Consider the following 17659-nt stretch of genomic DNA (forward strand, 5'->3'; position numbering starts at 1 on the left):
CTCTCTCTCTCTCTCTCTCTCTCTCTCTCTCTCTCTCTTTAGAAGACACAACTTAACTCGAGATAACCCATATCTTGATAATAAAAACGTCACCAGCTGTTAATCACTGTCAGTCACTGTCACGCTCACATCGGCCAACACTAACATTACACTATCCACCAACACCCATTTCCCCCAGATTCTCATCCCCAGATCTGTCCCATGCCCCTTTGATAGTCTCAAGTTTCAACAAAAACGGTCAGTCCATACTAAAAGCGGTGATTCAATAGGGCGAATACTCGACTCCTTCTATGCAGTGTTGGTCCTCTCTACGATCCAAACACACAAACAAAGGCGCCCCTCGAACGAGTCTCGACGTTGCATCTTCCACCCCGCGATCTGAGGCTTAGTCTTGGCATCGCCTGTGCGTTTCGTTAGTCTCGATCTACAAATATGGAGGTATGTAGATGAGATGGCATGGTCCCAACTCTCAGCCTCCCCGGACTCGGAGAGACCTAGCTTCTCCTAACTAAATCGAAATGAAGAGTCCTACTCCGCATCTGAGCTAACATTGATTTTTAACCGAGCTTCAGTCCCATTCAATTGCGGTGAGAGAGGGAAAAGAGAAACATGGGCTTCAATTTCAAGGCTAGAGCTGTAAGCTCCCGTGGGCTGAATCAGAGTGTGACATCACCAACACCTTTCTCGGCGCAGACTCGAGCTCGATCAGCCCTTTACCCGCTGACGAGGCTCGGATCTCTATCGTTTGGAGCTGAGCTAATTATGAAACGTGGCGGGTGGCTGCTGCGACAAACAATAGCCTTGATCCAATTACTCTCCTCTCCTTGGCACATCCAATGTATGTCTAGGCAATATCTATGTCTGCATCGCATAGGCTATTCTATTTCAGGTGCCGGGGCCGACTTGGTATAGGTCAGCAGATCGATCTGCATATCTGCCCTGTTTGTTTGTGTGCTTGCTTGCTTCTTTTCTCTGGCTGGCTGAATCTCAAATCAGGCTCTGGAATGCTATGCTCACCTACTTTTCTAGAACATACAAAACTCATTCAATTGGCTATCTCAAGGACAAACCCACATCACAGTTTCTCATCTGCAACTCTCGCATGAGAGAATTATGCACACAGCCGTCACAAAATTGAAGAGAAAGAGAGACAAGTCAGCCAAGTTAATAAGTTAATGGATCGATTGAGCTCAGCGCCACTTTACAATCTAGCTAACAAAAGAGCTCAAAAACTATAAACCCTGTATAATACCATCCACTACTAACAATCCTCCTATTTCTGACGTATCGTAAAAATCATTACAGTGTGTAAAGGAAATCGGGTCGCTTATCTCCCATCTCATGGATCTCCGCCTCAGACTTGCCCTCCACAAGGTGATCCCGCTCACCAGCCAACCGCGCCTTGTTCTCACGCGAGAGCAAAACATACATCAACAGACTTCCACAAAAGATACCACCAAACATGTAGGCAAGAACAGTTCCGTGTCCTGGGTAGAATCGTGGACCGTTGATGAAGACGTTGCTGCTCACAACACCGTTGAGGTTGCCCCATCCTATGACAAACCCAAGAGTGATGCCTCGCTTGTAAACACCCTCAACATTGTTGGCGACCCAACTGATTGTGATTGGAATGACAGGGTAGATACCCAGGGCACCCAGGAAGCACCCAGTGTACTGAACAGCAGGGTTGGTAGAGGCGATAAGCATGATGAAGCCAGCCATACCGACAGGGGCAGCGCACAGGTTGAAGATACCTCGCTTGTTGAGTCTGTCGGAGTACATACCAACGCAAATAGTAACAACTGCGGCCAAAGCGTAGGGTGGTACGCTGAGAAGCTGGTTCTTGACAACGGCCTTCTTGTCGGTGAAGGCCATGTTCTGGATGATGGTAGGCAGGAAAACGCTGAAAGAGTACAGGGGCATCAGGGGTCCCATGTAGATGAGCATCCCGCAGTAGGTCTTCCAGTCAGTGATGGACTGCCAGAAGTACTTCATCTTGAATTGTTCGTCCTGGGCAGAAGATTGCTTGTCGGCGGTGAGTCGATAGATGACACGAGCTCGTTCCTCTTCGGTGATAAACTTGGCATCGGTAGGGAAATCGTGGACCATCCAGAACGAGATAATGCCAACAATGATGGTCATGAGACCTTCAAGGATGAAAATCCATGCCCAGCCGGCAATACCGGCGACACCATCCATTTTCTGGATAGCAGCAGCCAAGAGACCACCGAAAGAACCGGCAAGTGCTGCAGCTGAGAAGAACCACGCGGCACGAGCACCGAATTCGGATCGCTTATACCAGCAGGAAAGGTAGTAGTTAATTCCGGGGAAGAGGCCGGCTTCTGTGACACCAAGGAACCATCGAGCAGCCATGAGGCCGTCCCAGGTCTTGACGAAGCCCATTCCCAGCATTGAAGCACCCAAGAGAACCCTGAATACGAATTAGTTGTGTTCTAGTGTTTTACTGAGGGTTTGAACTCACATGATTGCAGGAATGAAGATGGATGGCTTGGACCACTTGAGAAGGACATTGGCAAGAGGCTCAAAGACAGCGTATGAGATGTAGAAAATGGTCAAAGTCAGGTTAAAATGATGACTGTCCATATGTATGTCATCCATTAAACCAGCGATCTTTGCATTTCCGATATTGGTTCGGTCGAGGAAGCAGATGAGGTAAAGTAGACAGAGCTGGATTGTGGTTAGTAGGTTATATTTTATATAGTGCAGAGTTGTCATACCCAAGGAACGAGTTTCATATCAATCTTTCGAAGCAACTTCTTCTCCTGAAACCTTGTTAGTGCAGATCATCAAACATTTGTTTCAATGCCACTTACAGCTTCTCTCGCCTCTTCCTCAGTAAGTCCAGCATAAGGGTCATTAACGCCAGCAAGATCAACCTCCGAGGTAGAGGCCTTCTCCTCCAAAGTTTCCTTTCGATCGTAGTCGCTCATGATGAAGGAATCCAAAACACAATCGAAGGATCTGATAGACAAGGGTCGTAGGTAAGGTAATCTATCGTAGGATCACACGAGAAGGTGATGGGTAGAAGTAGGGCCGGCTTCTAAAAAAACGTGGTGGGAAGGAACTGATGGAGGACAAAGGATGCAGAGAAGCAACCAGCCGAGACAGAAGGGGAGGAAGGAACCTAAGAATGGGAGGCTCAAAAGAGGAGCAAGGTGGTATCTGAGCAACAGAGCCTCGTCAATATGAGAGACAAGACAGAAGGAGCTGTAGGGCCAAATCAAGTCAAGTCAAGTATGGAAGGCAATGCCCGAACCCCAAACGCGGGAGTGACGGTGCAGGTGCAACAAGGGGGAAGGAAGGAAACCCTCTTATTTGCGTGGGTAGTATCAACGAGGCGAGATGGAAACGGGAGAAACGAAACAAGCAAAAGAAGAAGCAAGTTTCCAATTCTGACTCTGTTTCTGTTCTTGATGATCGTTGTAGATGCTTGTCTTGTCAGGTAGGATATCTCTTACGGAAAACCTGGGGAAAGTGGCCCTTTTAATAGTCAATTATTCTAACCTCCCCCAGGCTTGAGTCTAGGTATATCCTAGGAAAGCCTCACTTCTCAACGTACTAGTTAGACCCCTAACTCGGCGTGTGGAGAAGTTGGGCGCCCACGTTTCTCGTCTTGAGCCAACGATGGAGGGATGATAGTCTCGTTAGTGCGGAGAGGAAGGAATTGGAGTAGTAGGCAACCATAACATCAACCCTTGGATTCCCTCGTCCCCTCCGTTTGTCCGTCCGTTTACTGCAGCCGACTATACTAACCGACGAACCACATGTCAGAATCTGATCCTTCTCGATGTATCTCTCCTCCACATCTACAGGGTATTGAAAATCTCTTATGTCTCAGAGGGGGGAGGGGGTGCAGAGAAATACTCGCCGCATGAGAATCTTGAGAATCTTGCTTTTCTTTTCCCTCTTGCGGGGGGCTTGGGGTCACCTTTTGCAGGGAATACAATCCTTGCACTTGCACGTCTCCATCAACTTACATACATCCATTGTCCTTGACTTGATATGACTTGACTTGAATTAGTTGAAAATCATTATGGAGCCCGGCAGATGGGCCATGTAACGCCAAACGTGACGCTGTTTTTTGTCTTTTTCTTTCCTTGTGTTTCCGAGGGGCGGCCACGCGAGATGGCGCTCTGAGCGTGTTGGGCCATGTAACTCATGTGCGAGGTGTGAGCGGTGATGAAGGGAAAGGTGAGAGGTGAGAGAGGGATAGAGAGAGTCGGGTCAGACTAGCGAACATGATCACTAATTGGTTTACAGGGCAGTAGATCATCAGGTTCTTTGGTGTAGGTAGTTTCGTTACTGTCAATCATTGGGAATCTCCAATGCCAAGTAGTTGAAGTTTATTTTCCCCAACTTTCTTGGTGATCAGCGCCGTGTCTTCCGAGGACTAAGTTTCTGAGATAGAATTGATCGGTGTACATGTACCATTATTTCGAAGCCTGCTGAAATCGAATCGTGCATGGCATCTCATCTCATGTAGTGTAGTGTCATGTAATGTCATGTTACTGTGTCCCCAGATGAAAGACCTTGTGTTCAGAGATGACGGGGGACGGGCCATGTCATGTCATCCCATTCTTGACACAGACGCAAACATGTCCCTAAAGAGATTCAGATTCAGATTCAGAGTCAGAGTCAGCACGGATTCTAATTCTGGGGCTCACTGATGATCGACTAAACTGTTTGTTCACATCCCTATCCGTATCCCTCCCTCCCTACATTGCCATTGCCTATTATCTTGCATCGGATCCGCTGTTTGTCACTATGCATTAGGTCCAACTATTGGAAGCACGTCTTTCAAAACTATCCTTGTATCCCCTCATCAGTCCCCGTTTTCTCTCCTATATTCGCTGCTCTAAATACAGCCAAGACTTTGTATCTCCATTCTCAACGGCACTTTGAGTTTCCCCTCTTCTCACGGATAAACCAATCAACATACTCTGATATGATCACTCCTTAAGCCAAGATCTTCAGCCAGGGACAAGGAAGAGAGGTCATGGCTTCATTCTAGGCCTGTATTCTCATGCTAACTAACTAGTAAATCGCATCAAACACTTTTGAGTAAGGCCAACGAATCAGAGGCTTTCAAATATGTTTCGTGATACAAACCAACCTTCAAAAGGCTATTCGTTCCCTCCTTTGGTCTCCCCTCCCACGGTATAGCACGGTCCAGTCCCGGTGTTTGCTCCGCACGCTACGGCCTTCCCGCCGGCCCCCGCCACGTTTTTGGGAGTGACATCGCCTGGAACATCAGCCCGCTAAAAACATTTTGGAGACGGTTTAGCGCTAGGGAACCTGCATATGACGCTTCATTTCTGGAACGTGCTCTGAAGCGAGGGAAGAGACTCTGTCCAGTAGTGCTCTTTTGATTCTTCAGCCACGCCGTGGATGCCGTTATTACAGCATGCGAGAGCAGGTAAAGACGGTGAATAGAGATTTCAGCTCGGATACGTACATGTCGAAATGAAGATGTGCAAGGTGCAGTAGTATAATAGTTGACGGAATATACATCAGTGGCTGCTTGGTAATGAGACAAGCAGTAGGCTATCGCTCACCGGTCAAATAGTCCAAATACCTATCATATTTCCACTTATTCTAGGCAGCAATAAACTACAATGCATTATCAGGTATCGAGTATCAGATAATAATCAATTGTATTTTGATATGATAACAGCATCTCATCGTTTACAACGCCCTCAGCATTACCCCATCTTCCCCGCAATCTTCAACTTAGACTACCCGTTCCCCCACTCAAGCCATCCATACCAAAACTTCAAACCCATCTCCAGCTTCTCCGCAGATCCCCTTCAAACTCAAACTCAAACTCAAACTCAAACTCTCAAGATACAATATAACACAAACCGCGCCATTCTCTTCTGTTCTCCTCCGCCTCTCCTTTCAAATCCTCAATTCCTACTGGCTCTTCAATCTCTTCCCCTCAGGGATCCTTGGAGTGGTCTGATGAAAGGGAACCGGCGGCGCGGAGGCCAAAGCCCGTTCAACGCCGTAGCGCCCGGCTTAGTCCCCGGTAGTTGAACATTCTGGATGCCTTCTCCAGGCAAAGTGAGTTGATGAAGCCATCGCGGCGGCCGCGGGAGCCAGCCACGCGGAGATCAAGCGCCGTTTTCTCACCTCCACGCGGCTCCGGATCTCCCCGTTGATGATGTTTCCCCAGAATGGCTTCATGACAGACCAGGTATTCCCCAGGATCTGAGCATCTCAGTGTGAATTCGGGACGGTGATGCCTCCGCATTATGAATCTCACTTCCCCACGATTCTTGACAACGTGTTCCTTGTTATTCAAGGTCCTGGGGATGATGCCACAATGTAGTGAACTAGGCCGTTAAAGGCCATTGTAAGCCCTTGACTCAAGATACCATGAGTAGGTATCGCGGATGAGCAAACCTAGACGACACCATCCAACTTACAAGGTGCCAGGTCAAAGGTGAGGAAGTTGTCCGAAACTCCGGTACCTTATCCTAGAAAACAGCCCATTATTTCGATACACTATTGACTGAATGTAACCACAATCCTTCCAGTCAGATTTTTCTTACCGACTCCTTGGCATTGGATTTCTCGACATCAGTCCTCGGCAAGCGTTTGTTCTTGTTCTGTATTTCCAGCCAGCAATTTCGAGTCTGTGCTTCTTAATCTTGAATGCCTCTCCCTCTATCCATGTTTACGGTTAACATAGTACTTTATTAGGCCACTCCCTTTGCTTCCAATCAGCTCTTTCAAATCGATTTTAACATGTTAAGCTTAAATAAGCGCTCCTATCACACTCCGAAATCCTGACCGAAAGGCAGCCTGCAGGCCACGATATACTCCAAGAGTCTTTCCCAGTAACGGCTGATTGCATTTGATAAACGCAGCTGAGTTCTCATCTTGCATTCTTACGAGGATCGCATTTGTAATTTCATATCATTAGTCCTCGACTTGGCGAAAACGCTGAGTTACACAACACTAATACCGTACAACACCACTATCCATGCAGCCAACCTTGCATCTACAGCCCGTCCAGTAACAACCTTATAGTGTGGTCATTGCATGGCCAATCTCCAGGCACAGCACCAAGGTACCAAGATCTACAGCGCGGGTGGCCGCAAGATACGAGATTCTGTTCTCGTATATCACTGCATCCCCTGAAAACCAAGAACTTGGTACTATTCTCGTGCAACACTTCCACGTGGGTCATCCAAAAAACATTCCGAGCTGCGATACTTTCACGGCATCATTTCTTTTATCTGACCAATCGCTGATGGTTTATTCTCTTCTGCTTCGCTGACTTTGATAAGATAAAATATTGTCTACGCGGCTTTTTCCTTCATTCGTGACTTTCTTCTCTTCAAGGCCATCTACGGGGATGAAGAGAGTCCAAGCTCCTTATAGAACGCTTCCGAACTAGGCTCTCGGCCCAAGAACTCCCTCAAGAATTCCAACTCTGGAATACTTCCACCTCTCTCGAGAACGGTATGGCGATATCGGCGACCTTCCTTGCCGTCCATTGGGTTCTTGGCGAAGAACGAGTGGAACATGTCGAGCGAGAACACCTCTGAGTAGAGGTAGCCGTAGTAACCAGCATCGTACCCGCCGATGAAGTGGCCAATACCGGCATGCCTGTTACCCCATTCACTACATGCAAGTTAGTTTAACAGTAAAAGTTCATCTCCAGTAGGTACTTACAGTCCTTCGCCCAGATCCTCAGGGCCCTTGGTGCCAGATATCTCATGCCTAAGGGTGTTCCAAACTCGGCCAGCATTGAGCTTCTTGACAGCCTCATGGGACTCGGGCGTGTGCACAGTCATGTCAAAGAGTCCAATAACGAGCTGTCCCAGTGCACCTATAGCGGAGTTGAGGCGCTTGGTAGAGACAAGTTTCTCGATAAGCTCGTCGGGAATTTGCTCCTGAGTCTCCCAATGCTTGGAAAGCGATTTAAGAACGCTAGGTGTCCAGCACCAGTTCTCCAACATTTGAGATGGGGCTTCAACAAAGTCAAGCACCGTAGAAGTTCCGTGGAAGTAGCTGTAGCGGGTGCGGCCAGCCAAGTCGTGAATGCCATGGCCCAGCTCGTGGAACAGGGTCACAACCTCGTGATGCTTGAGCAGAGAAGGTTTCTTTGGTGTAGGCTTGCTGAAGTTGCAAACAAGGGCAGTGACGGGGTAATGCTTCTTGCCATCCTCAGTGACATAACCAGGCTCAAGGTTGAAGTTGGCGTTGTGGCCATACTTGTTGTCTCGGGGGTGAAGATCCAGGTACAGATAACCATTGAAGCCTGAGCCCGAGGCCTCATCGTCCCACACGCTGTAGATCAGAACATCCTCATGCCACACAATGTCTTCCGCCTTGCCAGTGGGGCTGAGCCTCGCTCGCTCCTCAGGCTTGAGCTCGACAAACACGAAGCCGAAAATCTCCTCGAAAATCTTGAGCATACCGGCAAATGTCGACTCAACAGGGAAGTACTGCGAGATTGCGGCTTCGTCAACACTATACTCCTTCTCCTTTTGTATTCTGGAGTAGAACGATGTGTCCCACATGTAGAAGCTGTCGTCAAATGAAAGGCCGCGCTCCTCGTAGTCTTTCTTCTTGTACTCCTTCAGTGCGTTGATCTCCTTCGCACCACCTTCGGCCAATCTGTTTCGAAGATCGTCTAGGAAAGTGCGAACAGCAGCAGGAGTCTTGGCCATCTTTTCTTCGATGCGCAGAGCGGCATGGTTGTCGTAACCGAGAAGGCGAGCGGCCTCATCTCGGAGGGTGATGATCTCTTGGAAGATAGGAACATTGACATTCGCCTAAAGGTTCAATTAGCAGAGATTTTGGAGTTTCGTCACTCCTCTCACCTTGTTGGATTCCGCAATGGTGTACTTGCGGCGAGTATCGGCATCGATAGCGTACTTGATGAGAGGGAAGTAATGGTTATACTTGAAGGACAGCTTGACCTTGCCCTCATTTTCACCAGTGCCCTTCTCCAGTGAATCAATGTCAATGTCGTCAGAAGGAACTCCCTTGAGTTCCTCGGGGGTGAACCAGATGGCACCCTTCTCTTCGTTGAGGTTTTTCTGAGCCTTTATCTCAAGCTCGCTCAGACGCTTCTGGACCTCTTTGAAGCGGTCTCGCTTAGGACCAGCGGGCAGGCGAAGGCCGTTGCGAATGTACTTCTGTCGCTCTTTCTCAAGGACGTGCGCCTGCTCCTTGGTAAGATCCTGAGATGCTCGGTTGGCGTAGGCAGCATCGACGGCGTTGAAGACATCCTCCCGCATGTTACACTCTATGCCGAAGTCATTGAAGGCACTCTCGGCCTCAGTAGAGGCATCACGAAGCTCCTTGTTGGTGGAAACATGGTGGTAGAAGGTCAGAATGCGTCTCTGCGTGGCAGCCAAGTTCTCGTCAATGAGGATGGGCTCAAGCACATTGGCAAAAGAGGCCTTGTCGGCAGTAACATTGGCAGTTACAGAGTCCAGCACATTCTTGGTAGCATCGCAAAGCTTCTTGGTATCGGCAGCGATCGATTCGGGGGTGGCGGTGAACAGAGGCGGTGCCTGAGGAGGGTTACGATACTTGTCGGGAGCCATTGTGCTAGTAACAAGCTGTCTTCGTGATAGAATAGTTCGTGGGGCTTCGAATCTGAAGTGATTCACTAAAGAGCCGAGACGAGAGAAGGCTCGTGAGGAAGCCAGAGTGACGGCGACGAGAAGGATGAAGAGAGAGAGTAGGAGGAGGAGGGGTCTGCGGGAACCACGCTTTTCCAGCTTGGATATAAATATGATGGACGGGTTCGGGATATTTCTTGGGATGTTAGCCGATTGGCTTGATAATGGATGATTTGAGGCAACCTACAGTTGAAAGAGGGGCTTATGCTCTGAGACTAAGTCGACTGATCCGTTTCTAGGCGTCAAGGGCGTTGAGAAGGCGTTACTGAAGATGCAGCAAGATGGGGCGATACCTTAAGTGAAGGTGCCGCTAAAGGTAGAGCTCCTTCGTGGACCCGCTTATGGGTGGAAAACGCGGGGCAATCCATCGGATGCGGTGTCATGATCAGGGCGGCTAATGAGATTATCATGTGCTATAATTATGGCATAATTTAGGATTGAGGCCATAATCGTCTAATAGATATGTGAAACCGTTTATGGAAACAGAAGCGAGTTAATTGGGGTTGTTTACCTGTCGTCATGAGCTTAGGACTTGCATGATCTTCACCAAAAGACACCGTCAAAGTCAAGGCACATAGAGCTTCATTACTAGACTCCTGTCCCCCTAAGTATCTACGATAATCCAACATGCTAGTGCGTCGCAAATGCGCAGCAATAATTCATCATTTCAGCGTTCCCATAGCCGATTTCCGTCCATATCCATAATCAATCAATCAAGCAAACGCCGGTCCGTCAACGCATATGCATAACCTAACCCGCCCATATCTGTACATTGTCTAGTTGGCGAGGATGGTTCGCACGAGGTCTGTAATTGTATTGCATTAGTGGCTGCCATATTGGATATCGTGTACTGTAGAGCTTACCGGTGTAGTTGACCTGGCCTGAGCTGGTGTCAACGGCCTTGAGGAGCTCATCGACCTCCTCATCAGTCATCTTCTCGCCCAGGTTTGTCAGAATGTACTTGAGCTGGCCGACGCCGATGAAACCCGTCATATCCTTATCAAACACTTGGAAACCGCGGCAGTATTCCTCAGGCTCGCCGGGATCGCGGAAGCCGCCGGGGCGGTTCAAAACACGCTGGAATGTCTCAAAGTCGACTGTATCTCCAAGGTCAGTTATGCGCTTTTAAATCGCATCGCAGGGAGTAAACTCACATTCACCACCGACATTCTTCTCGAGGTCCTGGATCTCAGCGAGGGTAGGGTTCTGACCGCAGGCGCGCAGCAGATCACCGAGGCTGTCAACAGTGACACGGCCGTTTCCGCGCTTGTCGAACAGAGCGAAAGCCTCCTTGTAGTTGGTAGAAGCCTGAGAATCAAACTTGTTAGAAGACATGATTGCTTATTTGATTGATTTCGAGGCTCGAGTGTATGTGGGAAATGCGTTCTGAAGAATGCGATTGAAAGTGTTGCTGCTCGGTAGTTGTAGAAGTATGCGAGATGCAGGTAGAAAAACCAAGGCTTGTTGTGCCGGGCGAGCTGAAGCAAAACCAAATTCCAACTTTTCGGGCGACCAGACCAAACTGTCGAATCAGAGGGCGGGGTGCATTGTTTACGTGGGCGAAGAAAGGGGTGTCCGGGGCAACTGAGCTCACTCACCATTTTTGGTTTGTTTTATTAGAGGGGTCAACGTTGACGTTAGTGGGTGTGGGTGTGTGTGTGTGGCTGGTTGGTTTGGTTTGGTTTGGTGACACAACAAACAGTGCTACAACGGTCGAGAGATGTCTTTGAGATGGCTTTCGAGAGCAGAAGATGGTGTTGAGAGGTTGAAAGATGAAGAAAGAGGAAAAGAGGGCCAAGATTGCATCCCGTTTGCATTTCCTTTCCACGCTCTGGCCTCCCTGGGCTCTTTTCCCATACACTGACGGGGCAACGGGGTCATCCTATGGGCCAAAGTCAGCCAGGCCTGTAGGTCCAGAAAAGGTCTGACCATCCCTATACTAGCCCAGCCACCAAAGCTGTCTGCTTAATTATGTCCTTTATCTGCTAATGCCGTTTGGCGGTGAAACTATTGAAACCGGAGTAAATAATGCAAGGCCCCTTTTGGATGAATCAAAGTTATGTCAAGAATCGGCCTAAGAGGTCTCTCGACATAAAAATCAACTGCCGAAGTCGCAGTTCTCACTTAGATTTCAATGTCTTGGCAGAAGCTCTTCCTGGTGAGGCTATCGTGACATTGGATGGAATTCATCCCTCCAAATGGTGCAGAGCCTCACAAAGACTCCTTAGTATTAAGTAGGTAGTCAATTAAGGCTGCCGATACTTGGCTACACTCTGCAATGATCCGATAACTTGGTTTCATGTTTCACATTATGCGAGCTAATGTAGATCAAATCCCCAAACTACTATTATTTATCATATTCTTGGATCCATTTCCCTATATTCGTCGAGGCTTCATCTCGTCTTTCTACGCGGGCGGACAAACCTCTTTGGTTGACACCTCAGAGCCTTTTTGTTTTGAAAGACACATGTTTGTGAGTGGCCCTTCTGCGCCAATTCACTGAATCAAAACTCTATAGACTATGCGTTCTGGCGACTCTATGTCGGGATAGCCTCGATCCTCTGTGTATATACTGAGGTCTGCTTAACTTATGCATATCTTTTCCATGATGAGTTGAAGCCAACTCTGATAAGATACCCTAAGCTTCCCAGACCCTGAGATTACTGCTACCTTTCATGTGACATTGAAATTTACAAAACGACGTCATTGTAATCGCTTAATCTCTTTTTGAATCCATCATGGGGGTTTCATTTCATCCCGCGATCCCGGAAATTATCTCTTGGCTGAGTCTTCCCAGCTTTGGCTAGCATCATTCTGAAGTCCTGGCTAATAATGAAGCTTATCGTAGATCTTGTTCGCTTGCTAACTACCGATCATGATCTGTCCCGTTGTATTTTATGATTCAAGGTCATTGTTGGCTACCCTGAACATTGAAGTCTCGTGGACTTGCAACGGACCAAAATCGCACTTCTACTACAAGGGTAAACTCGATGAGGTCTTTAGTAGATTGAGTTAGCCTACTCTAACTCCTGACGACATCCTTTATTTCGCGTTATTGTATGTTCTGTCTTTGAAATGTTAAATAATTGGAGCTGGTGTTTAAGTAACATAATTTCCATCTGCCCATCCACCCAAAAACATGAGACTTAGTTTGACAAGAACCCAATCACCACCTTAGAGTTCATAAAATAAGGCAAAAGATATTCAGCCCAAAGTTTTATCAAAATCCCTCTTGATAGATGGGCCAAATCTCTGACCCAGCCGATACCTACAAGGCTACATGTGACGCAGTAAACAGCTTTCCAACGGCGGAGTCAATCCAATATCTCCTAGGAGATACATTTCTTGTACGAGGGAACTTGCCCGAATGTGGAATTGAGCCAGTGACAATGGCGTTTCACATGGAAAGTGCCTCGTGATTCGTCTATAGAATTCGAACACTGCAATGATTTATAATGTCCAGTTTAATGGTCAATCAGTTGTAAGTGTGAGTGTGAGTGCGGTATTGCGTCTTAAGTAGAGCCCCGCAATGACCTTTTATCCTCGGCACAAACTCACTTACAGCATCATCAAGCACTTGTTTCTTCAACATTGAGCAAACATACATTATCTTGAAAATGGCGACTGAGGCTACTGTTCGCAAATTCTTTGCATCATCCGCTTATGCCGTGGCTGGTGCCAGCTCCAACCCTGCCAAGTTCGGACACCGCGGTAATGCTACTTGTTCATTGTATGTGATGGTATCTCGCTAATCAAGGAACTTGTAGTCTTTGTCTGGTATCTCCATCATGACTTACCAGTAACTCCCATCAACCCGGGCTCAGAGACCATCAACGCTTTGAACAAGGACCACCCTACTGTCCCCAGTGTGACCGCTCTTTCAAACCCTACGCAGACATCTCTGTCAGTCATTACTCCACCAGCAGCGACCCTAAAGGTGCTTCAGGAGGCAAAGGAGAAGGGCATTCCGTCGGTGTGGCTGCAGCCTGGCAGTTTTGATGATGCTGTCCTCAAGTTTGCCAATGCTCCTGGGACGTTTGAAGCTGTTGTTGCTGGTGATGGTGGCCGAGGCCATGAGGGATGGTGTATCTTGGTTGATGGTGAGCGAGGACTGAAGGCTGCTGGCAAGCTGTGATAGATCAATGTACAGGGTGTCAAGTCATAATTGACGAGTCAGATTATTACGAATTACTTGTGAGGTTTGCTTCTTCTCATGTGATTGATGGTAATGCTCAGAGTATATGGAGTACAGAGTAGCCATTGGGCCAATTGATAATAATAGATATATGTCCACTTAGGAATATCTCGGAATAGACAGTCGTCTAACTAACCCCAACAACATTGAAATATTTCCACCTGATACTCACCGTATCAAAGTGCTGTATTTCCCAGGCCTCTATTGGTGACCTAGGGCCCTAAAGCCCATGGATGGATGTTTAGATCTCTGGGGTTGAGTTGCTGGCAGGGATCCACCAAAGTAAACAAACGCGCCAGGACCCACCCCGACACTTTGCGTTGCTTGACTTGGATGGTAGGTAGACTAGATCCTCGCTCGCTACGATCACCTCTAATTCAATTCCTTCCACCAACAACCGTCTTTCACCGTCATTCAGTTCTATTGTGTTGACGCAGCGCGCGCCCTTGTTTTCGAGTTGAACATATCCTCTCATGAGCGCGATTATCTATTCTATTTTCTCTTTTTCTACGTTTTCGACCGCTTGCTAGCTGCTGACTTCGTAGACCAAGCTCTCTCTCCAATTTGTTTGCCCACAATCGAAGCATCGCGTCTTGTTTTAAATACCCTTGACTGACCGCGCTTTCACGCGCAACACTACAACAACCATGTCTTTTGACGACGTCACAGACCAATTCATCACATACGAGAGCCGTTTGGCCTCCTTTCACAAGAACTCCAAAAAGCGAGGTTCTACAACGAGCGGAAGGGGCACAAAAGCTCTGAATTGGCCACACAAGAGCATCACACCCGCGAGCGTACGATGACCACGATATTTGCACCATAATAATCCGCTGACAATGTTGTAGCTCGCCCGCGCTGGACTTTTCTTCAACCCTACACCAGAAAACCCCGACAATGCCACATGTTTTCTATGCCACAAGGGCCTCGACGGCTGGGAAGCAAATGACGACCCTCTCCTCGAGCACCTGAAGCATGCTCCCGAATGTGGATGGGCGGTTGTCGCAGCGATTGAAGCCGAGGTCGGAGATTATGCGCAACAAGATCCTGATCAACCATACATGAAGGATGCTCGAAAGGCCACATTTGCTGGAAGGTGGCCCCATGATTCTAAGAAGGGATGGAAGTGCAAAACCAAGCAGCTGGTCGACGCAGGATGGAAGTACACACCGACAGAAGACTCGGACGATATGGCTACGTGCACCTACTGCCAGCTGGCCCTCGACGGCTGGGAGCCTGGCGACAAGCCTCTGTGAGTATTGCTCCTCCGTTTCCCATATCGCGTGGACTGACCGGGTGTCTACAGAGATGAGCATTATAACCGATCACCTGGCTGCCCGTTCTTTATTCTTCTCGAAGAGAAGCAATCTACTAAGAAGTCTGGCCGAAGCAAGGCTGGACGCGCATCCAAGGCCTCGCGGTTGTCTGCGCAATCAGTCGCTACAGTCGCATCGGAGGTGACCTCGATCAACGAGTCTACAGCTGCCATCGAGGATAGCGTCTTGACAACAACTTCGACTACACAGGGCGGAAAGAAGACGAAGGCTCGCAAAGCGACTTCGAAAGGACGAAAGACAAAAGCCAAGAAGGAAGCACCCGTCGAGGACGTTGAGGCATCCATTGAGGAAGAAGAGGTACCAGTAACAAAGCCTGCTCGAGGGCAGAAGCGAGACAGTGCAGCAGTGGAAGACGCCAGTAGCATGGCCATGTCTCCACCAGGTAAGAAGCGTGCCACACGGAAAGGCGCTAACGCTTCTGTAAATGAGTCGACATTGCAACACGACGAGTCGGTTGATATTACCGAAGTCTCTGTCTCTAAGAAGGGCGGCAAGAAGAAGACGACACGTAAGGCGTCAGCTAAATCTTCTCGCACCGTATCCTCAGGCTCTGCGACTTCGGAAGTGGTGACGACTGGTTACGAGGCAACTCCTGGAACATTCCCTGATGATGATGAGATTGAGCGCCAACTCGAAGCAGACCTTGAGAGACAGCTTACTGAAGACGAGGAGATAACTGCTGACTCTGATTCTGAAAGACGTCAGAGCAAGAAAGAGAAGGGAGAGAAGGCAGCAAAGGCTGAGAAGCACGAGTATTCCCGAGACTATGCCATGCTCAATCCTGAGCCAGTGGAGCCGAATGAAGACGATGTTGATGACGAACTTCGAGCTTTACAGGCTGAGATGGAGGTTGATGAGGAGTCAGCACCTCAGCATGAACCTCAACCAGAGCCAGAAGTCGAACCTGAGCAGATGCCTGAGCCTGAGCCTGAACACCAAGAATTACGTATCCCCAAGAAGGGTCGAAAGGCTGGAACTAGAAAGGCTTCCAAGCAGAGCAAGTCTAAGAAGGCCAAGGCGGCACCTGAGCCTGTTGAGGAAGATGAAGTTGAGCCTGAGAAAGCACAGCTACAGGAACACGAAATGCCAGAGGAAGAGGTCACACAACCAGAAGCAGAGACGCAGGTCGATGAGACAGCCCACGACGATAGTCTTGTTAGCACTGACACTGTTGTCAAGAAGTCTAATAATTCTCGCCTGAGTACAGGCAGCCGAGGGCGTGGACGACCATCCAAGGCATCCCTCGCCTCGAGGGCTTCCGCCAATGATCTAGAACTAGTTGAAGCGCCAGAAGAAGCTACTCCAGAGCCTCCTGAGGAGCAACCCACAAAACGGCCCCGGGGACGTCCTTCCAAGGCTTCATTGGCATCTCGTCCATCTGCTGGACCTGACGAGAGCCAAGTGAGTGAAGCGGCCCCTAAACGTGGTCGTGGACGTCCTTCAAAGAAGTCACTGGAAGCTCGGAAGTCGATGGAAGCAGCGGCGAGCCAGGAATCCACACAGCCCTTCACACAACCGGTTGAAGAGCGCATGCAAGAGGACGTCGAAGTCTACGCGTCCGAGGAACAAAAGGACGAGAGGCCACCTTCTTCCCGTGTTGTATCGTTTGAATCGGCGCAGGCATCTCCCGCACAACAGCCTATGCCATCATCACCACCCGCAAGCGCGGCTCACCTTGCGAACCCGCCATCTACTCCTGGGAGAATCATTTCTCCCGCACCCTCGGCTCGACAAGCAGCCATCTCGCCATCTCAATCACCCCAATCCTCTGACGCTGAGAACCAACCGCCCTCTTCCAGACTTACCACGAGTTCCAATCCTAAGAGAGTAGCACTTGCACCAGTGAACTCTACACCAACGCGCTCGTCACCATCCAGGCGCAACGTGATTGCGGGACTCCGCAGCACGGCACCATGGACAGAGCTGGATCTCGACGCTGTCTTCGGAACACCACGTGTCAACACAGACAAGGAGAATGGCGTAGAACGATACCTTAAGCAGGGACAGACTTTGACGTCACCCGAGAAGCAGATGACAGTGCAAGAGTGGATCTACTACAATGCTTCAGAGGCCGAGAAGAAGCTGAAGTATGAGTGCGAGTCGATTGTTAACCGATTTGAGAGTGAAGGATCAAAAGCAATGCGCGTGCTTGAAGGACTGCTTGTGGAATGAGACATGACTTTCTAGACAGATGAATGACGGATGGGAGGCAAAAGCTGGATACGATACATACAGACACAGACACAGACTCTGACTATTGCTCTTTGATGTAACTTAGTTAATGTGCATGACAAACAAGGTCAGGAATGACGGCGTTGGTTGGGATGAACATGATGAATTTTCTCAGATACTGGATTTTTGTTAATGAATCAAAGAACAAGACTCTTCGTTTCCTATTCAATTGTTTGAATTCAGCCTCTCATGTGGTCACATTTCTAGAGATCGACGCCGTTCTTTCA

The 17659-nt window shown here is 48.7% G+C and overlaps 5 protein-coding genes across 5 annotated transcripts; 2 read left to right on the plus strand and 3 right to left on the minus strand.

The window, feature by feature from the left end:
* Positions 1-1299: 1299 nt before the first annotated feature.
* FTJAE_6709 (allantoate permease) lies at positions 1300-2951 on the minus strand (the record flags this gene model as incomplete). Its single annotated transcript, XM_037353349.1, has 4 exons — positions 1300-2431; positions 2483-2688; positions 2739-2783; positions 2835-2951. 4 exons carry the CDS (start codon positions 2949-2951, stop codon positions 1300-1302), a joined length of 1500 nt encoding a protein of 499 aa, XP_037206252.1.
* A 4425-nt stretch (positions 2952-7376) lies between these two features.
* FTJAE_6710 (thimet oligopeptidase) lies at positions 7377-9590 on the minus strand (the record flags this gene model as incomplete). Its single annotated transcript, XM_037353351.1, has 3 exons — positions 7377-7653; positions 7705-8810; positions 8859-9590. The coding sequence occupies 3 exons, from the start codon at positions 9588-9590 to the stop codon at positions 7377-7379; spliced, it is 2115 nt and encodes a 704-aa protein (XP_037206253.1).
* Positions 9591-10444: 854 nt separating this feature from the next.
* On the minus strand, positions 10445-11003 carry FTJAE_6711 (myosin regulatory light chain cdc4; the record flags this gene model as incomplete). The annotated part of the gene is made up of 3 exons (XM_037353352.1): positions 10445-10473; positions 10532-10771; positions 10823-11003. 3 exons carry the CDS (start codon positions 11001-11003, stop codon positions 10445-10447), a joined length of 450 nt encoding a protein of 149 aa, XP_037206254.1.
* A 2282-nt stretch (positions 11004-13285) lies between these two features.
* On the plus strand, positions 13286-13803 carry FTJAE_6712 (uncharacterized protein; the record flags this gene model as incomplete). Its single annotated transcript, XM_037353353.1, has 2 exons — positions 13286-13379; positions 13436-13803. 2 exons carry the CDS (start codon positions 13286-13288, stop codon positions 13801-13803), a joined length of 462 nt encoding a protein of 153 aa, XP_037206255.1.
* Positions 13804-14510: 707 nt separating this feature from the next.
* Positions 14511-17372, plus strand: FTJAE_6713 (bir1; the record flags this gene model as incomplete). The annotated part of the gene is made up of 3 exons (XM_037353354.1): positions 14511-14660; positions 14712-15115; positions 15170-17372. The coding sequence occupies 3 exons, from the start codon at positions 14511-14513 to the stop codon at positions 17370-17372; spliced, it is 2757 nt and encodes a 918-aa protein (XP_037206256.1).
* Positions 17373-17659: the final 287 nt, after the last annotated feature.

This window comes from Fusarium tjaetaba (genome assembly GCF_013396195.1).
Source record: "Fusarium tjaetaba strain NRRL 66243 chromosome Unknown NRRL66243_c0000130, whole genome shotgun sequence".
In the NCBI taxonomy this organism is placed as follows: Eukaryota; Fungi; Ascomycota; class Sordariomycetes; order Hypocreales; family Nectriaceae; genus Fusarium; species Fusarium tjaetaba.